The sequence below is a fragment of the Trichechus manatus genome, unplaced genomic scaffold (assembly GCF_000243295.1).
Source record: "Trichechus manatus latirostris isolate Lorelei unplaced genomic scaffold, TriManLat1.0 scaffold00081, whole genome shotgun sequence".
In the NCBI taxonomy this organism is placed as follows: domain Eukaryota; kingdom Metazoa; phylum Chordata; class Mammalia; order Sirenia; family Trichechidae; genus Trichechus; species Trichechus manatus.
In genome coordinates this window covers 2,109,372-2,130,319 of record NW_004444017.1, presented here as the reverse complement: position 1 = coordinate 2,130,319, position 20,948 = coordinate 2,109,372, and the positions used below count along the sequence as shown (strand labels likewise).

General features: G+C 48.1%; 1 protein-coding gene across 1 annotated transcript in view; it reads right to left on the bottom strand.

The window, feature by feature from the left end:
• The window catches only part of TSPAN11 (tetraspanin 11), a 49,287-nt gene extending 31,444 nt beyond the window's left edge, over positions 1-17,843 (bottom strand). Inside the window, exons 1-2 of the mRNA XM_004381178.3 lie at positions 17,730-17,843; positions 2,767-2,958 (exon numbers count right to left, since the gene is read on the bottom strand). Of these exons, the coding sequence (XP_004381235.2) occupies positions 2,767-2,958; positions 17,730-17,843 (306 nt within the window). The remainder of the gene's footprint in view (positions 1-2,766; positions 2,959-17,729) is intronic.
• Between the last annotated feature and the right edge of the window lie 3,105 nt (positions 17,844-20,948).

Genomic DNA, 20,948 nt, shown 5'->3' with positions numbered 1-20,948 from the left:
TGGCAGGAATCCTGGCCCTGCTGCTCAGTCGCTGTGTAGCCTTGGGCAGATTACTTAACCTCTCTGTGCCCTCATCTATAACATGCATGTGATAATAGTAAATGCCTCATAGGGCTGGGGTAAGGATTAGAGTTAATATGTACAAATATTGAGAACGGTGGTTGGCATGCAGAGAGGTCACTATTATTGTAACCTTGCAGGGTTGTTGTAAGGATAGAGGTAGGTGGTTCTCAGTGAACGGTGGCCATTTGGGTTATAACTGGGCTTGGGGGGAAAGCAGGGGGCTAGTTTCCAGTGCTGCTTGGAGACAAGTGGTCTTTAGGGGCTCCTTTAGAACCAAGAGAGATGGCTTTGAATCAGAAGGGAGGTTCCCTGAGTGAGGGTCTGTGCCTTCCTTCTCGGGTTATAGGGAGACTGGGCTTGGGTGAACCCTGTCCTCCCTCAGCAAGATTACATGCTGGAAGAAAGAAAGCAGCGGAGAGCACATGGTTCAGCAGCCTGCCTCTGTGGGCCAGACCTCCTGGTGTGAGGAGCGAGAGGGCTCAGCCTAAAACCCCGAGGCCAATCTGAAGGCCTCGTTTTCTAAGAGGTGCAGAGCTGAGCAGGACAAAGATGGAATCTCTGATGATGTAGGGGGAGAAGGTTCTCTCTCTGAGCTCAACAGCACTGGTCAACAAAGTCTGGGCTGTCCCTGTATGCTGGTCCCTGTACAGGCTGGTCAGTGCTGCACCAGGGCTCTCTCTTCCTGGCCAACTACACCTCGGTTCACTCGGTCATGCTCTATGTCTTCACCCAGTTCACAATGACCAGGTCTGTGCTATGCCCAGGAGCTTGCAGGGACCTCAACTTCCCCACTCTGCAAGTGGTTGGCCATGTGAAGGAGGACTGGATGGGGATGTAGTTGGCTCTGGGCACACCTGCCCCCACTGCTGGAAAAACAGCTCCAAGCCCAGGCTCTGGTGGCAAGTCCCCGGTGGCACTTCACCTTCACCGGTGCATCACCATCCATGCTGCCAGCACCTGGGCTCTGCACTATCCCGCAGAGCAGAATCAAGGAGTTCTTCAAGCAGAGAAGAGGTATCCCACTGAGCCTGCGCACAGGCTTCTATATCTGGGGCTAAAAAACTAGGTCACACTAGTGAGAGAGGTTGTAGGGGCTGTCCCTCCGTCTCTCTCTCTGCATGCCCCTCACCCCCCTCCTCTACCTCCTGCGCCCTTGATCTTGGTTGTGCAGGACAGAAGTTGTGAAGCCAATGTTGGAGACCTGGATGCAGGGTAAGGAGAACACAAGGGCTCTTCAAAGGCTTGTTCCCCACTGCCTGATTCCTTCAGACACAACCTGGTTTCTCTTTGAGACTTGGACTGGCTCTGCCTCTGGCACTTCCTTGCTAAGCTGGGATGCTTTTCAGCCTCCTCTGTCCTTTCTCCCTCTTCTCACCCATGGGCTTTGGCCCTCCAGAAGGAGATGGAGGGTGGGGAGAGGCCACCCTGGCACCAGAGACCTTGTCACTACTGATGAGTATACGGGACTTGAGGTATTGCGGTCTGCTGGGACCCGGAGCTTGACTCCAGGACTTTGTCCCCTGCAGGTCACACTCTGGTCTCCTTTCCTGACATTCTGGACCAGCTATGGGTAACCTCCCCAGTGTCCCAGGTGGAAGCCTGTCAAGAAGTCTGTGGTACCCACACCACCAGCCATGGAATAGTCTTGTCAAAACAATCCAACCTGAATCTGATCAAGCTTCTAGATCCAACTATCAGAACATATTAAACTCCACCACAGGGGTGTCATCAGAAAACCCAGACTGAGAGAAACTCTACAGGACAAATGACTGGTTTCTTCAACAAATAAATTACAAGGGGGAAAAAAAGAGACTGATGGGGAACTTATAGACTAAAAGACACTTGAGAGACAAATCAACCAATTTTAACGTATGAACCTAATTTTGACTCTGATTCAAACAAACTGTGAAAAACAAAACAAAAATGAACCAGTTTATGGGTCACTTGGGGAAATCTGAAACTGCCTGGTTATTTCATGGTATTAAGAGAGATGGCTAATTGTTCTTAGCTTTGATAATGCTAATGTCATTGTGTTGTTAAAAAAAAGATCCTTAAGTTTTATAAGTACATACCAAGATATTTACAGATGACGTGGTGTCTGGGATTGTTTCAAAATAATCTGGGGTGGGGGAGGGGGCAGGAAGAAGGGGAGGGTGTAGATGAAACCCAATTGGTCATGAGATGATCAAACTGTTGAATCAGGGTGATGGGAACCGGGAGCTTCATCATACCTTTCTTTTGATTTTTGTATATATTTGAAAATTCCCATAATAAAATCTAGAAGGAGGAAGAGGAGGAGAAGGAGGAGGAGGAAGAAGAGGAGGGGGAGAAGGGGTAGGAGGGAGGAAGGGAGAAGGAGGAGGAGAACAGGAGGAGGAAGAAGAGGAAGAGCAGAGGGAGGAGGACAAGGAGGGTAAGGACCCACAACCAAGCTGCCCTCCTGGCCTAGGTCCTGAGAACATGGAAAACAGAACAAACACCACCCAAGAGCAGCCACCTCTCTGCAGCTTTCCCTTGGTCTCAGCATGCTTCTCAGTCCAGGGTTGGAGCCCCTATTACTTGACGGGGGTTCTTAGCATAGGGAAATCTGATTGGGGGACGGGGCGGTGGTGAGGGGTCTCCAGCATGATTCCTGAGGCCCTGGGCAGGTTTCCTTCTCCCTGTGGGCAGAGTGCAAGCAGCTCAGGGGCAGGTGGCACTCACCGTGGAGAGGCAGCTCTTCTGCTCACGGATGATGGCGCAGAAGCCCAGGAAGCCGGTCACCATGACGAGTGTGCCTGCAAAGATGAGGATGTAGGCAGAGGTGGCGAAGGTGCTGGAGGCCAGGATGCTCAGGTAGCCGCTCTTCTCCACCAGGGTCCAGACGCCCACGGCCATGACCCCTGCGCCCCCCACCTGCAGGAAGTCACAGGGTTAGAGCTGGGTGGTGGCAGGGGCCTCAGTGCTCCTGTTTGCTGAGTGCCTGCTGTGCACTGGGCACATTTACACATCATCTCATTTAATCCGCCAAAGAGTCTGGGAGAATAGTTTGGTTACCCAATTTTATAGATGAGGAAATCGAGGCTTAGAGAGGTTAGGTGACTTGCTCAAGGTCAGACACCTAGCAAGTTGTAGGGCCCAATTCTGAATCCAGGTCTGACTGCAGACTGTGCTTTTTACTATGATGCCTACTGCATCCTTGTAATGAGATAGGAGAGACTACTGCAGTCATGGGAATGACTGGTGTGTCTGAGGTCCTTTGTCCCTCCCAATTCCTGGTCACCCTGGGCTCTTTCTCCCCTCAGAGTGCTTCTTCACATTGACATCGACGGCATTTTCATACACAGCCCCTTGTTTAATCCTTACGTTTGCCCATTGAGGAAGCACGACTGGGCTTCTCATTCCTATTTTACAGATGAAAAAACCGAGGCCCACAGAGGGAAGGCAAATTAACTGAGGTCCTGGGAAGTATAATAGGGTGGCTCTTCTTGCCCTGTCCTTTCTGCAAGGGGGCTGAATAGTCCTTTCTGTGACTGTTATGAGCCCTGGTGGTGCACTGATTAAGCGCTCAGCAGCTAACTGAAACGTCGGCAGTTTGAAACCACCAGTTACTTGGAAGATGTGGCAGTCTGCTTCTGTAAAGATTACAGCCTTGAAAACCCTGTGGGGCAGTTCTGCTCTATCCTGTTGGGTTGCTATGAGTTGGAATCGACTCGACAGCAAAAGGTTCAGTGACTGTTATGCTCAGCAGAAGAGGGTGCGTGCGTGTACCCGTGTGTCCTCAAGATGCCAGATGGGGAGTCCTAGAGGTGACTTCCCAGGATTTGGGGAGCAGGACCCCTGGAACCTCTGCCACCTATTTCTGGGAAGGCAGGCTTCTGTCTGGCCCAAAGTACCCCTGCTCCCATTTAGGGTGGGTCCTTCCTTGGATTGGTGGTGGATACTTCCTCAAGAGGTCCCAGGTATGGCCAAGGCTAGAGAAGCCACACTGGGCTCCATCCACTTCCTCTGAGGCCTATCACTGTGACGTGTTCCTCACCTGCGGAACACCTCCCTGAAAAACCCACCCTGTCATTTCACAGTTCTGGGCAGGTACGGACATCAGCTGAGCAAATGGAAGGTGGTTCTTGCCATGAACATGCATCAAAAACCTGTAAAACCAAACGCGTTGACATCGAGTCGATTCTGACTCATAGCAACCCTATAGGACAGAGAAGAACTGCCCCATAGGGTTTCCAAGCAGTGGCTGGTGAATTCGAACTGCTGACCTTCTGGTTAGCAGCCGAGCTCTTAACCACTACGTCACCAGGGCTCCAAACATGCATTAGGCACCGAAATTACTCAACTTGCATGTATTGTACCATTTTCTCTTCTCAGCTTTGCAACAGTTCTGTGAGGGATGGAGGGGGGCAGATATCTCTATTTTTCAAACGAGGAAAGTGGGCTTGGGGGGAATAAGAATTTGCCCCAGATGACACTGCTAGAAAGCTTCGGAACTGAAATTCAAACCCAAGTCTTTTGAGAACAAATCTAGGATTCTGTCCTCTGGTCCCACAGAGTGGGCTGAGCCTGCTCCTCTACTCCCACTTTTTACAATCTAAATATTTTATTCCAAGTGTCATTTAATCCTCCATTAGCACCTTTACCAGGGAAGAGAACCAGCTGGAAGAAAACCACATAGAACTGCAGCTATGCCACTCAGAATGGAATGAGAGAGGCTAATGTATCATTTTTCTTCGATTCCAACATGCACATTTTCTCTCACATTTTAACATCTCTAAAATTGGGATGCATTATATGATTGATGGCCTCTTAGAATTATACTTGGCTGTGCTTTTTCTTAGTGGTACAAAAATGATAGTATATCTTACAATGGGTGATAGATTTGACGAAATACTAAACTACAGTAGGTTTTTTAACTCTCTGTGGGTGTAGGTTATCTGCGGCTCACATACCTGCATGACCAGTGAGGAATTTCCCAAGTCTGGGTCAAAGTGAGGGTTTCCAGCAAAATATTCTGCACATATTTATTTGTCCCTACAGCATGCCTGCAAGGCTTGAGTGAGGGTTCCAACATTTCTGTAACTAGCTGTGTGACCTAAAGATGGCCCCTTAACCTCTCTGGGTCTCAGTTTCTTCATCTCTTAAATAAGTGGGTTGTATTAGACTAGTGGAGTCCTTAGGTGGTGCAAACGGTTAATGCACTTGGCTGCTAACCAAAAGGTTGGAGGTTGGAGTCCATCTGGATGTGCCTCAGAAGAAAGGCCTGGTGATCTACTTCTGAAAAACCAATTGTTGAAAACCTCATGAAGCACAGTTCTACTCTGACATATATGGCATCACACACGGGGTTGCCAGGGATTAGAGCTGACTTGAAGGCAACTGGTTTGTTTCTTTTTTATTAGGTTAGTGGTTCCCAGCTTGTTACCACCAAAGACCCCTTGGATTAATTTTTTTCCCCCGGATCTTATGTTTTGAGGGCTTTTGCCTACCAGACACAGTGTATTAATTAAGCAGTAATTCACTTCTTATTTTTTATCAATCAAAAGCATGTAACACTGCCAGGAAGAGACTCCGTGCAGCATGAACTAGTCAGTGTGACCACACTGAGTGGATCTAACAAAGCTAAGAAACTTGACTTTTAATGGGTGTGGTCTCTTTACAGAAACATGCACATTATCCATTAAGCCTTTAAATGGCTTGTCAACTCCCTTTCTTGCCCCCAATCCAGAATTTTGGCTGAGCATCTAGATCTGGCACCATCAAAAGGGACACATCTGAACTGGACTCTTGATCTGTTGGGGGTCATGGAACCCACTGAGAATCTGAGAAAAATGTATGTCCCAATCCTCCAGAGAAATGGATGTCCACATAAAATAACGCATTCAAGTTCAGGCGCAGGAGCCTCTTCTTGTTCCATGTGATGAATCCTGGTGTGGATGGTCTCTAAGGCCTCCTCTGCCTCTACATCCCTCTAACACAGTGGCTGTCAGTCCTGGATGCACAATCACCTGGAGCTGTGAAAATCCCCCAGCCCAGGCCACATCCCAGGCCAATTAAATCAGAATCTCTGGGAGTGGGACACAGGCATCAATATTTCATAAAGTTCCCAGGTGATTCTAGTTGAGAACTACTGCCTAGGTTTCATATTTAATATGGGGTCAAAGTGTCCTGCCCTACTCCCACCAGTAGATGGTGCTGTGCTGAATCTCACAGAACACACTCCTTGCTTCCGGAGACACCTCAGTCCTAGAGGGGTGCCTCCTGAAGCTCTGGACTTTTCCTCTGGGAACTGTTGTCATTTGTTCAGGACTTGAACTCCATTCTTTTCTTCTGTCTGCTAGGATGTTTGCTTTCGTAGAAACTTTGGGGTAGGTGTGGTAATGAGGGCACACTTTTCAATTCTAAGGGGCAAAAATCAGGCTATGCAAGAATGGAACAAACATATGGGAAGGGAGGTGGAGAGGCTGTGAGAAAGGGCAGCCCCAGGAGAGAAGCCGTATTGATCCTACTAATGGAGGGCTGCTCTCTGCCAGAGCATTTGCTGGTTACACAGAAAAGGCTGGAATCTTGAAAAAAGGCTGAGCCCACAGGTCAGCCAGGGTCACAGCTGGGTCCACAGACACATGGGAGAGTCTGGGATGGGTCCAGAAGGACATGCTGCCCTGCTTAAGGTCCAGAAACAACAAATTCACACTTGTTCTGATGTCCAGAAGAAATCAGGAGGTGAGACTGAATCAACTGGGTCTCCAATGCTTTCTTTAGAGTATTATATCAGGTGGAGAAGTTAGTGTCTAAAGAAGAACTTGGAGTGGGATTTGCCATAAGAAGTAAGAGAGTTCCAAGTCCTTCAGGGGATCTAAAGATTGGGACTTGGTCAGCTCTCTAGAAGTTACTAAATGTTGGAATGGGTCACAAAGGGTGTCACATGAGGGTAGAAGTCATCAGGCCTGGGTTTCAGTGGCTCTGCCTCTTACTAACCATATGACCATGGGCAAGACACTTCTACTCTCTAAGCCTCAGTTTCTTTCATCTGTAAAATGGGGTGCTGGATGACATTATCCCTAAGACACCCTCCACGGAGGTAAAATGTCCCTGTTAATACCAGGGGATAACCTCCTGCCAACACACCGCCAGTGAGATGCTTCTGGACCACTGGCTCAAGGCTTTCACTCAGGCCATTTGGAAACTGTCTAAGTCAGCAGAAAGAGCAGTGGAAGAGGAACACAGATGAGGATTGATTGGGACAAGGATCAATCTGACCCCAATGAGCTATTTCAACAGCCATTTGCATAGAGTCGATTCAACAGTATTTGGTTCTTTACAGAAACTGGGTTGGTTTTCTGTAGAATATTAACTACATTTTTCAAAGCCATAGCCTGTAGCAGATTATCCAGAAAACCCTGCAGAGGGTGAAGCTGGCCTTCTTACCAATGAGGACATAAGCAGGCCAGGAGGGGCAGAGCAGGTCACTTATGCCATGTAATTTTAGGAACTTTCCATTTATAGAAAAGAAACATCGCCAAAAGTCACTCACGTCATCATCGGGAGAAGGATTAGCCTGAACGGCCGCACAGCTCAGGGTCTGGTAGAAATCAGGCAGCAAGCCTGAAGGAAAGCAGGCAGAGGGTATAAAAGCAATTGCAGGATTTTTCTTTATCAGGCTACTTTAGGATTTCTGTGCTAGGAGCTAGGCAGAGGATGAGGGTGCAGCAGGGGCTAGGACCATGGGGTTTCCAATAAGGAAGGTTCCATTGGGCAAGAGACTTCTCTCAGTGCAAGGGGGAGCCCAGGGCCTGGGAAGGCAGGAAATGCACAGGGTGGCAGTGCAGTTAATTTATCTAAGTGTTCCCTGGGTGTCTACTGTGTGCCAGGAACTATGCTGGACTGGAAAGGTTTTTGGTTGGCTATGTGTTCACCTATTTAGAACCACACTCATCATCTATGCTCTTCCTCCTCTAGCGAGGCTCATTAATAGCACACCCACTCATGAAGGCAGCCCCAGGCCAGAAAGCCCAGGGTAATTATTGGGTTTTAGTTTTTTTGGCTATGTTCTAAGGCAGTAGTAGTTGTTCTTATTAGTTGCCATTGAGTCTATTTGGACTCATGGCAACCCCATGTGTGCAGAGTAGAACTGCTCCATAGGGCTTTCAAGGCTGTGACTTTTTGGAAGCAGATTGCCAGGTCTGTCTTCTGAGGTGCCTCTGAGTGGGTCTGAACCTTGGCTAGTAGTCGAGCACTTAACTTTTCGCAAGTGTAGAGTGGATAAGATTGTGAACTCTGCTGGGATCAGGATCCCACCTTCTCTGTTCATTGGCTGTGTGAGTTTGGACAAGTTACATAGCCTCTCTGGGCCTCACCGCCCTCATCTCTTATTACCTCCCAACCTTTATTTGCACTGTTCTCCTTGCCCTTTCGCTTCTGCTGAAATCCTTGTTGTTGTTGTTGTCGTCAGGTGTCACTGGGTCGATTTTGACTCATGGTGATCCAATGTGACAGAGTAGAACTGTTCCATAGGGTTTCCTAGGCTGTAACCTTTACAGGAACGAATCACCAGGTCTTTCTCCCATGGAGCCGCTGAGTGGGTTCAAACCGCCAACCTTTCGGTTAGCAGTTGAGCGCTTAACCCTTTTCATCACTGCTGAACTCCTACACACCCATTAAGGCCCATTTCAACTGTGATGTCTTCTCTGACCTTCCCAGCAGGCTGTGTCCTTCCCTCCATACACCAGCAGAGCACTGTTTTACAGCAGCCCTTAGCCAGCACGGGCCCTGGCACGCAGGAGCCACTCCAGTGGCGTGGGACTTGCTGAATGGGCCTTGTGTAGCAGGCTGTGAAATAACGTAACATGCTCCTCCAGCCTGCCTCTGTTTTGTCTGCCGAATCGCTGGGGCAACGATTAGGATTTGTCTTTCCAGGTTTCTGGCAATGCCTTATTTTCAGAGGTGCAGACCAAGTGCCAGAAGGGAATGGACCTTTCTATTGAGCCCTGGTGGTGTAGTGGTTAAGAGAGATGGCTGATAACCAAAAGATCAGCAGTTCAAATCCACCAATTGCTCCTTGGAAACCCTATGGGGCAGTTCTACCCTGTCCTATAGGGTCTCTATGAGTCGGAATCAACTTGACAGCAATGTGTTTATTGGTCATTAGGAAGCCTCTGGAAAGGTCTGGGGTAGCAGCCAAGTTTTTTTTTTTTTTTTTTGGTAGTAAAATATATATAAAATAAAATTTGTCATTTTAACTATCTTTATGTCTACCATTCAGTGGCATAAATTACATCCATAATGCTGTGCAACCATCACCATTATCTATTCCCAAATAGGAACTCGGTACGCCTTAAGCAATAACTCTCCTCTCCCCAGACCCTGGTAATCACTAATAAACTTCTGTCTCCATGCATTTGCCTATTCCAGAGATTTCATAAAAGTAGGATCGCACGCTATTTGTCCTTTTATGTCTGGCTTATTTCACTCACCATGTTTTCAAGATTCACCCATGTTGAAGCACGTATCAGAACTTCATTTCTCTTTATGGCTGAGTAATATTCCATTGCATGGCCATACCACATTTTGGTTATCCATTGATTTGTTGGTGGAGACTTGGGTTGTTTCACCTTTTGGCTATTGTGAATAGTGCTGCAACCCAGGGAGTTCTTAATATCAGTGTAATGCTGCATTAAAGAGCCCTGGTGGCACAATGGTTAAGCACTCAGCTGCTACCTGAAAGGTGCGCAGTTCAAACTCACCCAGCAACTCCATGGGAGAACGACTTGGTGATCTGCTCCCATAAAAATTACAACCTAGAAAACCTTACGGGAAGTTCTGCTCTGTCACATGGGGTCACCGTAAGTTGAAATTGACTCAATGACACCTAGCAACAACAATGCTGCATTATTCCCCCTTCCTCTCTCCCACCCCACTCCTTCCTCTTTGCTCATCTACTGTGTGCACCTACTATGGCCAGCCACTATGCTAGGCTCTCAGGCTGTAGTGGTGCCTATGCCTAAGACTGACTCTACATCTGCCCTCTTGCCTCCTGCAGGTGAGCAAGTAGGAAGACCCTGAATAAGTAATCACAAGGTAATCCCCACTATGGAGAAATGGAGGGCACAATAAGAACCCATTGCCTTCGAGTCGATTCTGACTCATAGTGACCCTACAGGACAGAGTAGAACTGCCCCATAGGGTTTCCAAGGAGTGGCTGGTGGATTTGAACTGCCGACTTTTTGATTAGCAACCATGCTCTTAACCACTGTGCCACAAGGGCTTCAGAGGGCACAGTGAACAGGTCTAATTTGGAGCGCAAACGTAGCCTATGGTTCAGCGAGAGCCTCTGGGTCTGAGCAAGGCTGGGTCCCATAGGGCTGGCTGGGTCGCTTTTAAAGAATAGCTCCATGCTACCAAATCAGAAGAGTCAGCTGAACTCTGAGGGCCGGGGGCATCAGCCCCAACACAGCCCTGCTGAGCTCTTCGCGCATGTGTGGGGCCGTCTGTCAGCACTCCAAGCCCACACCCACTCCTCTGAGCTTTCCAGGAAGGCACAAGTAAGTATGCATTCAAAACCAGCTTCCGTTGAGTTGATTCTGACTCATGGTGACTGCATGTGGGTCAGAGTAGAACTGTGCTCCATAGGGTTTTCACAGTGGCTGATTTTTTGGAAGTAGATGGCCAGAACTTTCTTCTGAGGTGCCTCTGGTTGGCTTTTGATTAGTAGCTGAGCACATTAACCATCTGCACCATCCAGGGACCCCAAGCTTGCATTAAGTACTGCCATTCACCTTATTAATGATCAACAGCTCTCTGAGCACCAGCACAGGCATTTCTCCCAGGCTCTACCCTAGTGCTCCTGTGGTCTTGGTGCCTGTTCTATGTGAGTTGAATCTTCAAGGATAGGCTTGTCATGCTAAGGGCCATTTTCCACTTCAAGGCATTCTTTTCTCAGCTCTCATTTGAAAGAGCCCTCGATAAAATCAATCAGAGCACTACTCCCCCCTTTCTCTTCCCTAATTCCCTCTACCCTTGTAACAAGAGCAAAAGCTCATGAGACTTATTGAGGGTTGGAGCTGGGAGAGAACTTGTCACTTGTTCATTTTTCAAAATCCAGCTCAGCGCCTGGAGGAAACCTTCCTTGGCACCCTCCATGGCCCCCAGTCCAAGCAAATCATCGTCCTCTGCACGGTTTCCACATCTTGTTCATGTTCCTATAGTCACATTCATCACGGTGGATTGTATTTTACCTTGTCTGTCTCCCCTTCGAGCTTCTCAGTTAAACCTTATTCATCTTAGCATCCCTAGAACACTGCTATACTTTGTAGATGCCCAATAACCCATATTGAAGGAAGGAAGGAAAGAAGGGAGGGAGAGGAGGAGGAAGGAAGGAAAGAAGGCACTGAATCCAACCCCTTTTATATACTGTGTGATGCAACTATCTGATGCAGGAACGTGCCAAATGTCCAGTGTTGATGCACAGTTTTCTGGAGAAGGACTGAGCTCATCTTTCCAGCTGCAATGGTGGCCCCCTGAGATTTTTTTCACTACCACCATCACCACTGACAAATTCAGCCTGAGGTTCTACCTCTCCTGTTAGTTCCCAGGCTCTCTGTGCAAATAGAAGCCTCTAATGGTGGCAGAAAGGAGCCCTCGAGGCAAAACGGTTAAGCACTCAGCTGCTAACCAAAAGGTTAGCGGTTTGAATCTAACCAGTGGCTCTGTGGAAGAAAGGCCTGGAGATTTGCTTCTGTAAAGATTAAAAAAAAGAAAAAAACCTGTTGCCTTCAAGCTGATTCCAACTCATAGTGACACTATAGGACAGAGTAGACTTCCCTATAGGGTTTCCAAGGCTGTGATCATTATGGAAGCAGACTGCCACATTTTTCTCTCACTTAGCTGCTGGTGGGTTCGAACTAGTGACCTTTTGTTTAGCAGCCAAGCGCTTAACCACTGTGCCATCAGGGCTCCTTTTCTGTAAACATTACAGCCTAAAAACCTTCTGAGGCAGTTCTACTCGTCACATGCTGTTGATGTGAGTCAGAATCGACTTGATGGCACCTAACAACCACAATGATGCAACTAAGACCCAGAGAGAAGTGACTTTTCCAAGGTCACATAACCAGCCAGTGGCAGAGTGGGGACTAGAACTCAAGAGTCCTAACTTCCAGTTTGGTACCCCTTTTACCAACTGCGCTGCTGACCCATACAAAGCTGCTTTGTCCATGAAGTGGGTCACCCTGTGTCTGGGCCACAGCCAGGCCGAGAGTCCCTGAGCTACAGCTGAGAGGTGGCACCACAGGCTCATCCTCGACTCATCTCTTGTGCCATGGCCCTGTGAAGGCCAAACGTGCGCACAGATGCAGAGGTACCTCAAACACCAGGGGATCCTGGGCCACTCAGCATCTTAGGAAGGGTTGCAACAGGAAAACCAACCACTGGGCCCCTCATCCATTCTTTCTGAGATGGCATGGCCTGGGAGAAGGGCAAAGGCCACATTCAGTAGGCTGATGATGGACAACGTGAAGGGCTTTTAAAACATTGGCACGGAAGCCAGCAGAAGGCTCTGTGACTCCTGACTTGACACTGTTAATGCTCTCAAGCCTACTTCTTCCCCTGGTCTTCTCATGTGGCCCCAGTCCTCCAGCTTCTCTGCCTCCTGTCTTGGCCCCAGGTCTCTCTTAAAAGACTCCAGGGGTTCCCTGCAGGCCCAGCCCTCCATGCCCTCACAGGTAAGTAGCAATGCCTCAGCTGGTCGCTCGGGGGCAGGACAGAGCTTCGGGAGCAGAAGCTGCTCTTAGTCAAAGGAGATGCTGATTCCTCAGTTCTTCCCATAGGCTGGCATAGCTCCTGGGAGGTTGGAAAAGTTTTGATTATTAACACAGCCAAGCCGGTAATTAAAATAATAAATTAGAGAACAACATTGCAGGGGTGATGGGAGCCGTAGGGAGCTGTGTAGGAAAAGGAAGGAGTAAGAAACACAATTCCTAGGTGGCCACATAAGAAAGCCTGGGCCACATTCTCTTTTTAGTTAGGGTCACAAAGGAGGCATATAAGCGTTGGTGTTTTGGGCTCCCGACCCAGAGCTCTAGCCAAGGGAGCCTACCCTGTTCAGTGGGATCACCATGGTCAACACTGGGTTAATTGAAAAGAAAGTGGCTGGGGATCAGAATGGGGGTAGGAGTCAGGGATAGGGTGATGGTGAGGAGTGGGGGGGTCAGGGATGGGTTGAGTGTTGAGGGTAGGGTCCAGAGGTGGAGCCGGATGTAGGCACAGGTGGGGTGTCTGCTGTGTACACTTCTTACGTCTTGCTTACATCCTTCATACTCTGCATGTCTGAATATCCACAGTATCAAAACACCCTGCTCCAAGTTCAACCTTGAACCTTGGGATCCCAAGTGAAAGTTTACCAAAGCAGTGGATCTCAGGCCATGGTTATGAGTCCAATGGTCTTTGGAGATTTGAGTCAGAAAACCAGGTTGACACAGTTCTCTGCATTACCACTCTGTGAGGAAGGCAGAAGACGGTGTTACACAGCAAGGAGGGTGGCATGGGTCAATGAAGATGCAGGCACTACTATGTGTCTAATAAAAGGGGCTCAGATGGGAGGGGCAGCAGTTGGATTTTGTGATGTGTCTGGGAGTGAAACTTTTCTTGGTGGGGGAGTGGTAGGGGAGCCTTATGACAATGACTCTTCCCTGGGGAATTCTGGTAAATTCCCAGGGACTTTGTGGGCCGTTGGAAGTGGAAAGCTGTGATCTGCTATGGAAGACCAAGTCTCAGGATGACACAAATCGTCTGTGCTTGACTACTAACCTAAAAATTGGCAGTTCAAACCCACCCAGCAGTGTTGGAGAAGAAAGCCCTGATGATCTGGTTCCATAATTATAGCCAAGAAAACCCTAGGGAGAGCAGTTCTACTCTGTACCACAAGGGGGCGTTATGAGTTGGAATGGACCTGATGGCAATGGGTTTGGTTTTGGTTTGCCATGGGAGAAGATGGGCCAGCATTCTGCCCCTTATGCACTCTAAGGGGATCGCAGTGAGTCCAGGGGACGGACTCCACAGTCTGGAGACCGAGGCCAAGTTGTGATGAGAGCTTGGGGGCCATGGGGGCTTTTTCTGAACCTTCAAAAGCTGGCCAACTCCCAAAAGGGGACTGAGGCTCAGCCGAATGGGTCCCTGGGAAGCTGGCCTGAGGCCAGCCAGGCCCCCGAGCAAGGGTATTTTTAACTTGACGCAGGAAGATGTACATGGGAGAAGGTTCTCTGTTGCTGGTAGCTGTTCTGGTTCCACGCTTGCTGCCCATCTGCCTGTGTCGCCGCCCACTCGTCCTTCTCCTCACTGTTCCCGAAGAAATGCAAACACTGAAGAGACAGACTCCCAGTCTGCTCAGGTGGGAAGGGACCCCTGAGGGTGGTCACTGTATCTACTACCCACTCCCTCCTATGGCACCTCAGCGGCACAGGCAGAACATGCAAGTTCACAGCCCTTCCACAAATATTCTGGGTTTATAACCGCACAACAGCCCTAGGTTCTAAAGAGATGTGAGAACCAACAACCCTCCGGCCCACCAGTATTGCCCGCCCCTCTTTTCCTGGTCCTCAGCTGGCGTCTACACTGAGTCTTCACTTCCTCAGGTCCCTGCCTCCACTACTCTCCTGAAAGTGCTCTCGGCACAGCCACCAATGAAGTCTTTGCTGCTAAACTCAATGGCCCCTTTCTAGGCCTTACAAAACTCCATGTCTCCTTGGCCTTTAACACTGTTGACAACTCCCTGATCTCCAAGCTTCTACCACACTTGTTTCTCCTGGTTTTCCTCCCTCCTCTCTGACTGCTCCTTCTCGAGCTCCTCTGTGGACCTCTCTTCCTCCCACTCCCCCCGGGTGACCATCTTGTCCTGGTTTGCCTGGGACTTTCCTGGTTTAGCATTGAAAGTCCCGTATCCTGGGAACACCCTGACTCCTGGGCAAACCGAAAGAGCTGGTCACCCTAGACTTACCCCTGGGCCATGGGGATGCCGCTGTCTCATTCTTTTATCTCCTCTCTTCTTAATCTCCAGCTCCCCTGGGGACTCTCACCTATTTCTGTGACTGCCATCACCACCTGGGTGGGGACAATCCCAAGTCTGTGGTTCAAGCCTCTCTCCTGAGACACAGACCCATGAGCTAACTGCCCCCTCGACACCTCTACTTGGATGTCTCCTGGCAACTCAAACTCACTATGTCTAAATCTGCACTCGCCATCTAACGAGTTCAACATCAAATTATTCTTCATTTCTGTCTCTTGTCGCAAAAGTTATATATCCTGGACACCTCTCTCCCTCTCGACCCCATCCAGTTAATGTCCTAATCTTGTCAATATTTCCATCCCAACTGCCACTCCCATAGCGTAGGCCCCCACCGTCTTTCCTGTTGATCAGTCCAAAGTCTGGAGGGAATGTCTATAGTGGTCATTTGGGGATGGTTAGATATGGGCAATGTTTATTTTCTTCTTTATACTTTCTAGTATTTTGGAGATTATCTATAACCAATATATAAGACTTTTATGATCAGAAAAACATGCTTATGCTTTAAAAAGAAATCTGTACTCAGTAAGAATCGGAAACACTATCAGATTTATCTCTGAGAGCTGAAATCATCTACGCCCACACAGCTTAACGTCCACATCAACATGGCTATTATTCCACTGTCCTTCATCAACATGGCTTTCCTATTCCAGGAAACTGTTGCCCAGGAAGATAAAAGTTGCAAATAAATCTTATTGTGCGTTTCAGGAACTTTGCAGAAAAACATTTAAACAAACATCAGATTGTTCAACTTGTTAATAGATAGCATCAAATGACTATTTACACGCTAAGACTCTTGGAAACCCTTGCCTTGCTGTGCTCACCAATCCTAAAGCATTACAATCCTAAACTACTCTATGATTCTTCCCCATCTTAATAAGCTCCTGCATGAAAGACCCTCAGACCACATACGTATTTCGCCTTTACTCTCGCCTCTCTGAGATGCTACTAAGACCCTGCTGAGGTAGTGTTCTAGAACACCTTACCATGTTCGACCTTACTGAGGTAAGCAGGAAACTAGGCTCTGCCTTGGGAGCTGGCTGATTTGGTGGCGTTTTCAGGGAGCCAGCATTTGTTTTGACATCTCACATTCTGAAATACTGCCTTACTAATTATTATGATTGGCTGCTAACCTATAAGCTGGCAGTTCAAACCCCCCCAGCGGTTCTGTGGAAGGGAGGCCTGTCAATCTGCTTCTGTAAAGGTTATAGCTAAGAAAACCCTATGGAGCAGTTCCACTCTGTAACACATGGGGTCACCATGAGTTGGAATCGACTTGACAGCAGGGGGTTTAGTTTTGGGTTTTAATGATCTCACTACTTTTATCGAATGCCTTCTGTATGCAGAGACTGGGCTAAGCACTTTACATATACCATTTCAGGGCATCGGCAGAACAAACAAAGGTCTCTGGGTGGCACAAACAGTTTGCACTTGACTACTAACCTTCAAAGGACCCTGGTGGCACAACAGTTAAGTGTCTGGCTGCAAACAAAAAGGTTGGCGGTTCGAACCCAGTAGCTCTGCAGGAGAAAGACTTGGCGATCTGTTCCCATAGCGATTACAGCCTAGAAAGCCCTATGGGGCAATTCTACTGTGTCACATGGGGTTGCTATGAGTCAAAATTGACTTGATGGCACCTAACAACAACAACAACGCTAACTTAAAGGTTGGCAGTTCGAATCTACCCAGCGGCTCTGCAGAAGAAAGGCCTAGTGATCTGCTTAAATAAAGATTACAGCCAAGAAAACCCTATGGAGAGGTTCTATTCTGAAACACATGGGGTTGCCATGAGTCAGAACTGACGCGACAGCAATGGGTTTGGTTTCTGGTTGGCAGAACGACCCGAGCAGTTAAAAACTATCCCCATTTTGCAGATGGGAAAACCAAGTAAGAAGACTTAAGTAACTTGCCCAAGGCCACACCATTAGTAAGCAGCAGAGCTCAGGTGCATCTAACACCAAAGGCTGTGCTCTTAGTACTCCACTGCCTCTCCAAATTTAGTGAGATTTGACTGTAATACAAAATATACACACTCCCGTATCTGGTTATTTTTGGGAATTGGTGGTATTCTGCTCCAAATTACCCAGGTAATTGCTTCAAGAGGACAGGCTCTATGCTCATTCTGGAAGATCTCACCCAGGCAGGTTTCCTGAGAGGAGTCGCTATAGAAACCATTCCCTTTGCTGGCATCGGCAGCCCCAGCCCCCCAGGTCTTCTTCTCTGCCCTAGGCCTGGAGAACGTTAACCATGAAGGGCAAATGGACTTCAGTGGAAAACAAGCAACTATTTCAGGCAGTAACATTTCCCACAAGGCTCTGGTGCAACAAGTTAGTGGGGAAGAAAGAGTTGGACCCTTTGTACAGCGGGGCTGGAACACAAAGCTCGTTGTTATGTTTATGCATCCTCTATTCAGATGGCATGTGGTAGGGACTCCATGCCAACCTGAAGACCGGATTCTTTTCTTCCCCCTCAGTAGCAAATGTACATATTTGCCATAAAGTAGGCAGAACTTGCCCATGGGTGGTCTTTGATTTGGAAGAAACCAACTTCAGAGTGGTGACTCACAAAAAACAAAGGTGGCTTGACTCATTCAGTGCTCGGGGAAGGGGATGTGTGTGCAGAATTCACTTACCCAGAAGAAGAAGTTGAAGACAAAGAGTAAATACTTCAGATAGACAGTCAGCCAGTCATCCTGCTGGCCCTTGTAATGGGCCATGGTTGCTGGGCCTGCAAAGAAGACACACATGCTTGGCTTGGGAATTCACCTGGAACAATCTCGTCCAGACTGTTGCCCCTTCCCACAGCCAGGGCTTGTTGGCAGGGTTCCCTTCAAGTGGTTCCAAGGGCTTAAAAGTCTGCCTAGCCAGGTGGGTTTGAGGCTGTGGGTGTGCAATATGGAGCAAAGACTGGGAAACATAAAGGCTTTGGACGCACAATGCAGGTGAATTTGGGCAGAATTTTCTAGACCTTGGCTTTGGATCTCACTTTTGCCCTCTCAAAACAGGCCTAACCTACACTTTGCATTGGCCAGTGCATTCTTACCCTCTTCCTCTGTCTCATCAGGTTTGCATGATGCATGTTTTCCTGTCCTACACAGACACACACAGACACAGACACACAGACACACAGACACACACACACACACGACATACTGGTTTTGCATTGGAAATCTGTACTCTGCACCATTTAAACAGGACCTCTGCATGCAGAACCGTGGGATATGCCCCAAATCAGAAAGTCTACGCTGGCAAGGACCTTGATGACCACCTAGTCCCCCCCCACCTGTCTTCTGTGCCCTGACTTCCAGATGAGGAAGCAGGCCAGGACAGGCCTGGTGACTTGGCAGAAAGAAGTGCAGACCCTCTGGAGTCTGACCCCCGGGTTCAAACTCTGATCTGCCTCAGGCTGTCAACTCTCATTTCCGTGTCCTCATCTGTAAATGGGGATAATAATGATATCTATGTCATAGAGCTGTTTTGAAGATGAGATTAAAAAAGTCTATGTGAGGTGTTTAGTACAGTCCTTGACACATAGTAAGTACTCAGTAAATGTTAGCTATTATTATTTCAGAGTCACTGGGTGGGGGAAACAGTTAACGTGCTCAGCTGCTAACCAAAATGTTGGAGGTTTGAGCTCACCCAGAAGCACCTCAGATGAAAGGCCTGGTGATCTACTTCTGAAAAATCACCCATTGAAAACCCTATGGAGCACAGTTCTACTCTGATACTCATGCGGTCTCCATGAGTCGGCAGCTGGTTTACTACTATTACATGTCATAGAGCTGGGATTAAAAGCTAGAACTCCAGTCCTCAGACTCGCAGTCTTTGCCCAACACCATCCTCCCACTTCTTGTCCTGATGCCCACTGATGGGCTTGCTTGGAACTGTGATGTCAATGGTGGTGATAAAGGCAGAGAAGGGCCACTGTGCCCGGTAATGCTGTTTTCCTCTCAATGGATCTGAGCAACAGTCTTTGTGGTTTCCACTTCTCCTCGAGCTACATGTCCCCCTGTGCAACCACTCACTCACACATGCACACTCACAGTTGCACTTTTAAAAAACTGCCCCCCTGTAGGGAACCTCTTTTGTTACAGAATCCTAACAATGAGTTATGGATTTTGCCCATTTCCCTCTTTCCCCATCGTTCCCAACCCCGATTGTGCCCTCCTTGCCCATCCCCCTGCTGCTTCTCCCTGGCTGGTGCTGGGTCAAGTCCAAATTACTTCCTCCTGAGCCCCTGCTCTGCCTTTTATTTCAAGCTCATGAGCTCATGGAGACAGAAAGAAAGAGAGAAAAGAATAGGTGGCTGTCTTATTTGGGGATTTCTATTTGCAGACCTTGAAGAAGGTAATTTAAGATGCTTAGTCTTCTTGTTAAAAAAAAGACAGAACTCATTTTTCTCCGATTTAGTTTGAGAGAAAAGGTGGTAGAAGAAAAAGAGAAGGAGGAAAAAACGAAGCCTGTAAAGAAGTGTAAAAAATGGTGATAGATGGACTAGCCAGGCAACTGGGACCGGAGCTATTACACGGTCATCTGTAGGCAGCCATGGCAGGAGACGGGTGTCAGGATCCTCTTGGCCACCGCCGGCCCTTAGTAAAGTCAGAGTTGCTTTGGGGCCTCAGCCTCTCCTGTCTGCATTCTATTCTCCCTTTGCAGGCCCCTCCCTCCTGACCAGGTCCCACTGGACTCATGCCACGGAACCCTCTCTAGACTCTGAGAAAAGGAACCCAAAAATATATGCTGAATATATGTTCACACCTGTGAACGTGACCTTGTCTGGAAATACCTTTGACACTGTTATCAGTTAGGTTAACAGGAGGTCATACTGGAGTCGGGTGGGCCCTATTCTAATATTAAAAAAAAAACTAGTTGCTATCAAGTCGATTCTGACTCGTGGCGACCCATGTGTATCAGAGTAGAACTGTGCTCCGTTGGGTTTTCAAGGCTGTGTGAACTTTTGGAATTTGATTGTCAGGCCCTTCTTCCAAGGCACCTCCGGGTGGGTTTGAACTGCCAACCTTCTGGCTAGCAGTCAAGCACTTAACTGTTTGTACCACCCATGAGGCCAATTCCAATACCAGTGGCGTCCTTACAAAAGAGAAGAGAAAGTCAGAGGAAGAGGAAGGACAACCATGTGCAGATGCCTCTATAAGCCAAGGACACCTAGACTACCAGAAGCTGGGAGAGACAAGAAAGGATCTTTCCCTAGAGCCTTCTGAGGTATCATGGGCCAGCTGACGCACTGATTTGGACTCCCAGCCTCCAAAACTGTGAGACAACACATTTCTGTTCTTATAAGTCACGGTGTTTGTGGTATTTTGTTACGGCAGCCCTGGGAAGCTAATACAGGACCCTGTAATGGAAAACTATTTTTAAAAAAGAGCTTCAGGAAGAAGGCAGAGATTAACAAAAAGAAACACATTTCTAATGGTGAAATTTCAGCCATTAGTGGTAGAGAAGATAGAACCACAGAATGTCAGGGACAGGGGAAATCTTTGGGCTCACTTAATTCAATCCACTATGAGTTGGAATCGACTCGACGGCAGTGGGTTTGGTACTGGGTCGGGGTGGGACCCTAAGAATTTGCTCCTGGTAGGGTGACCAATCATCCCAATTTGTCCAGGACTGAGGGTTTTCCTGGAATACCAGGTTTCTGTGCTAAACCTGGATAGTGCTGGGCAAACAGGGACAGCTGGTCACCCCACTCCCAGATGATACTGATGCTGCTGGTGTAGGGATCACACTTTGAATCAATGTTCTTCAAGGCCCCTTCTAGTTCTGAAAGTCCATGATCCCTGAAATGTAATTCTCCTTTATCTGACACAGACATAACTGGTTGGGATGGGGTGGTG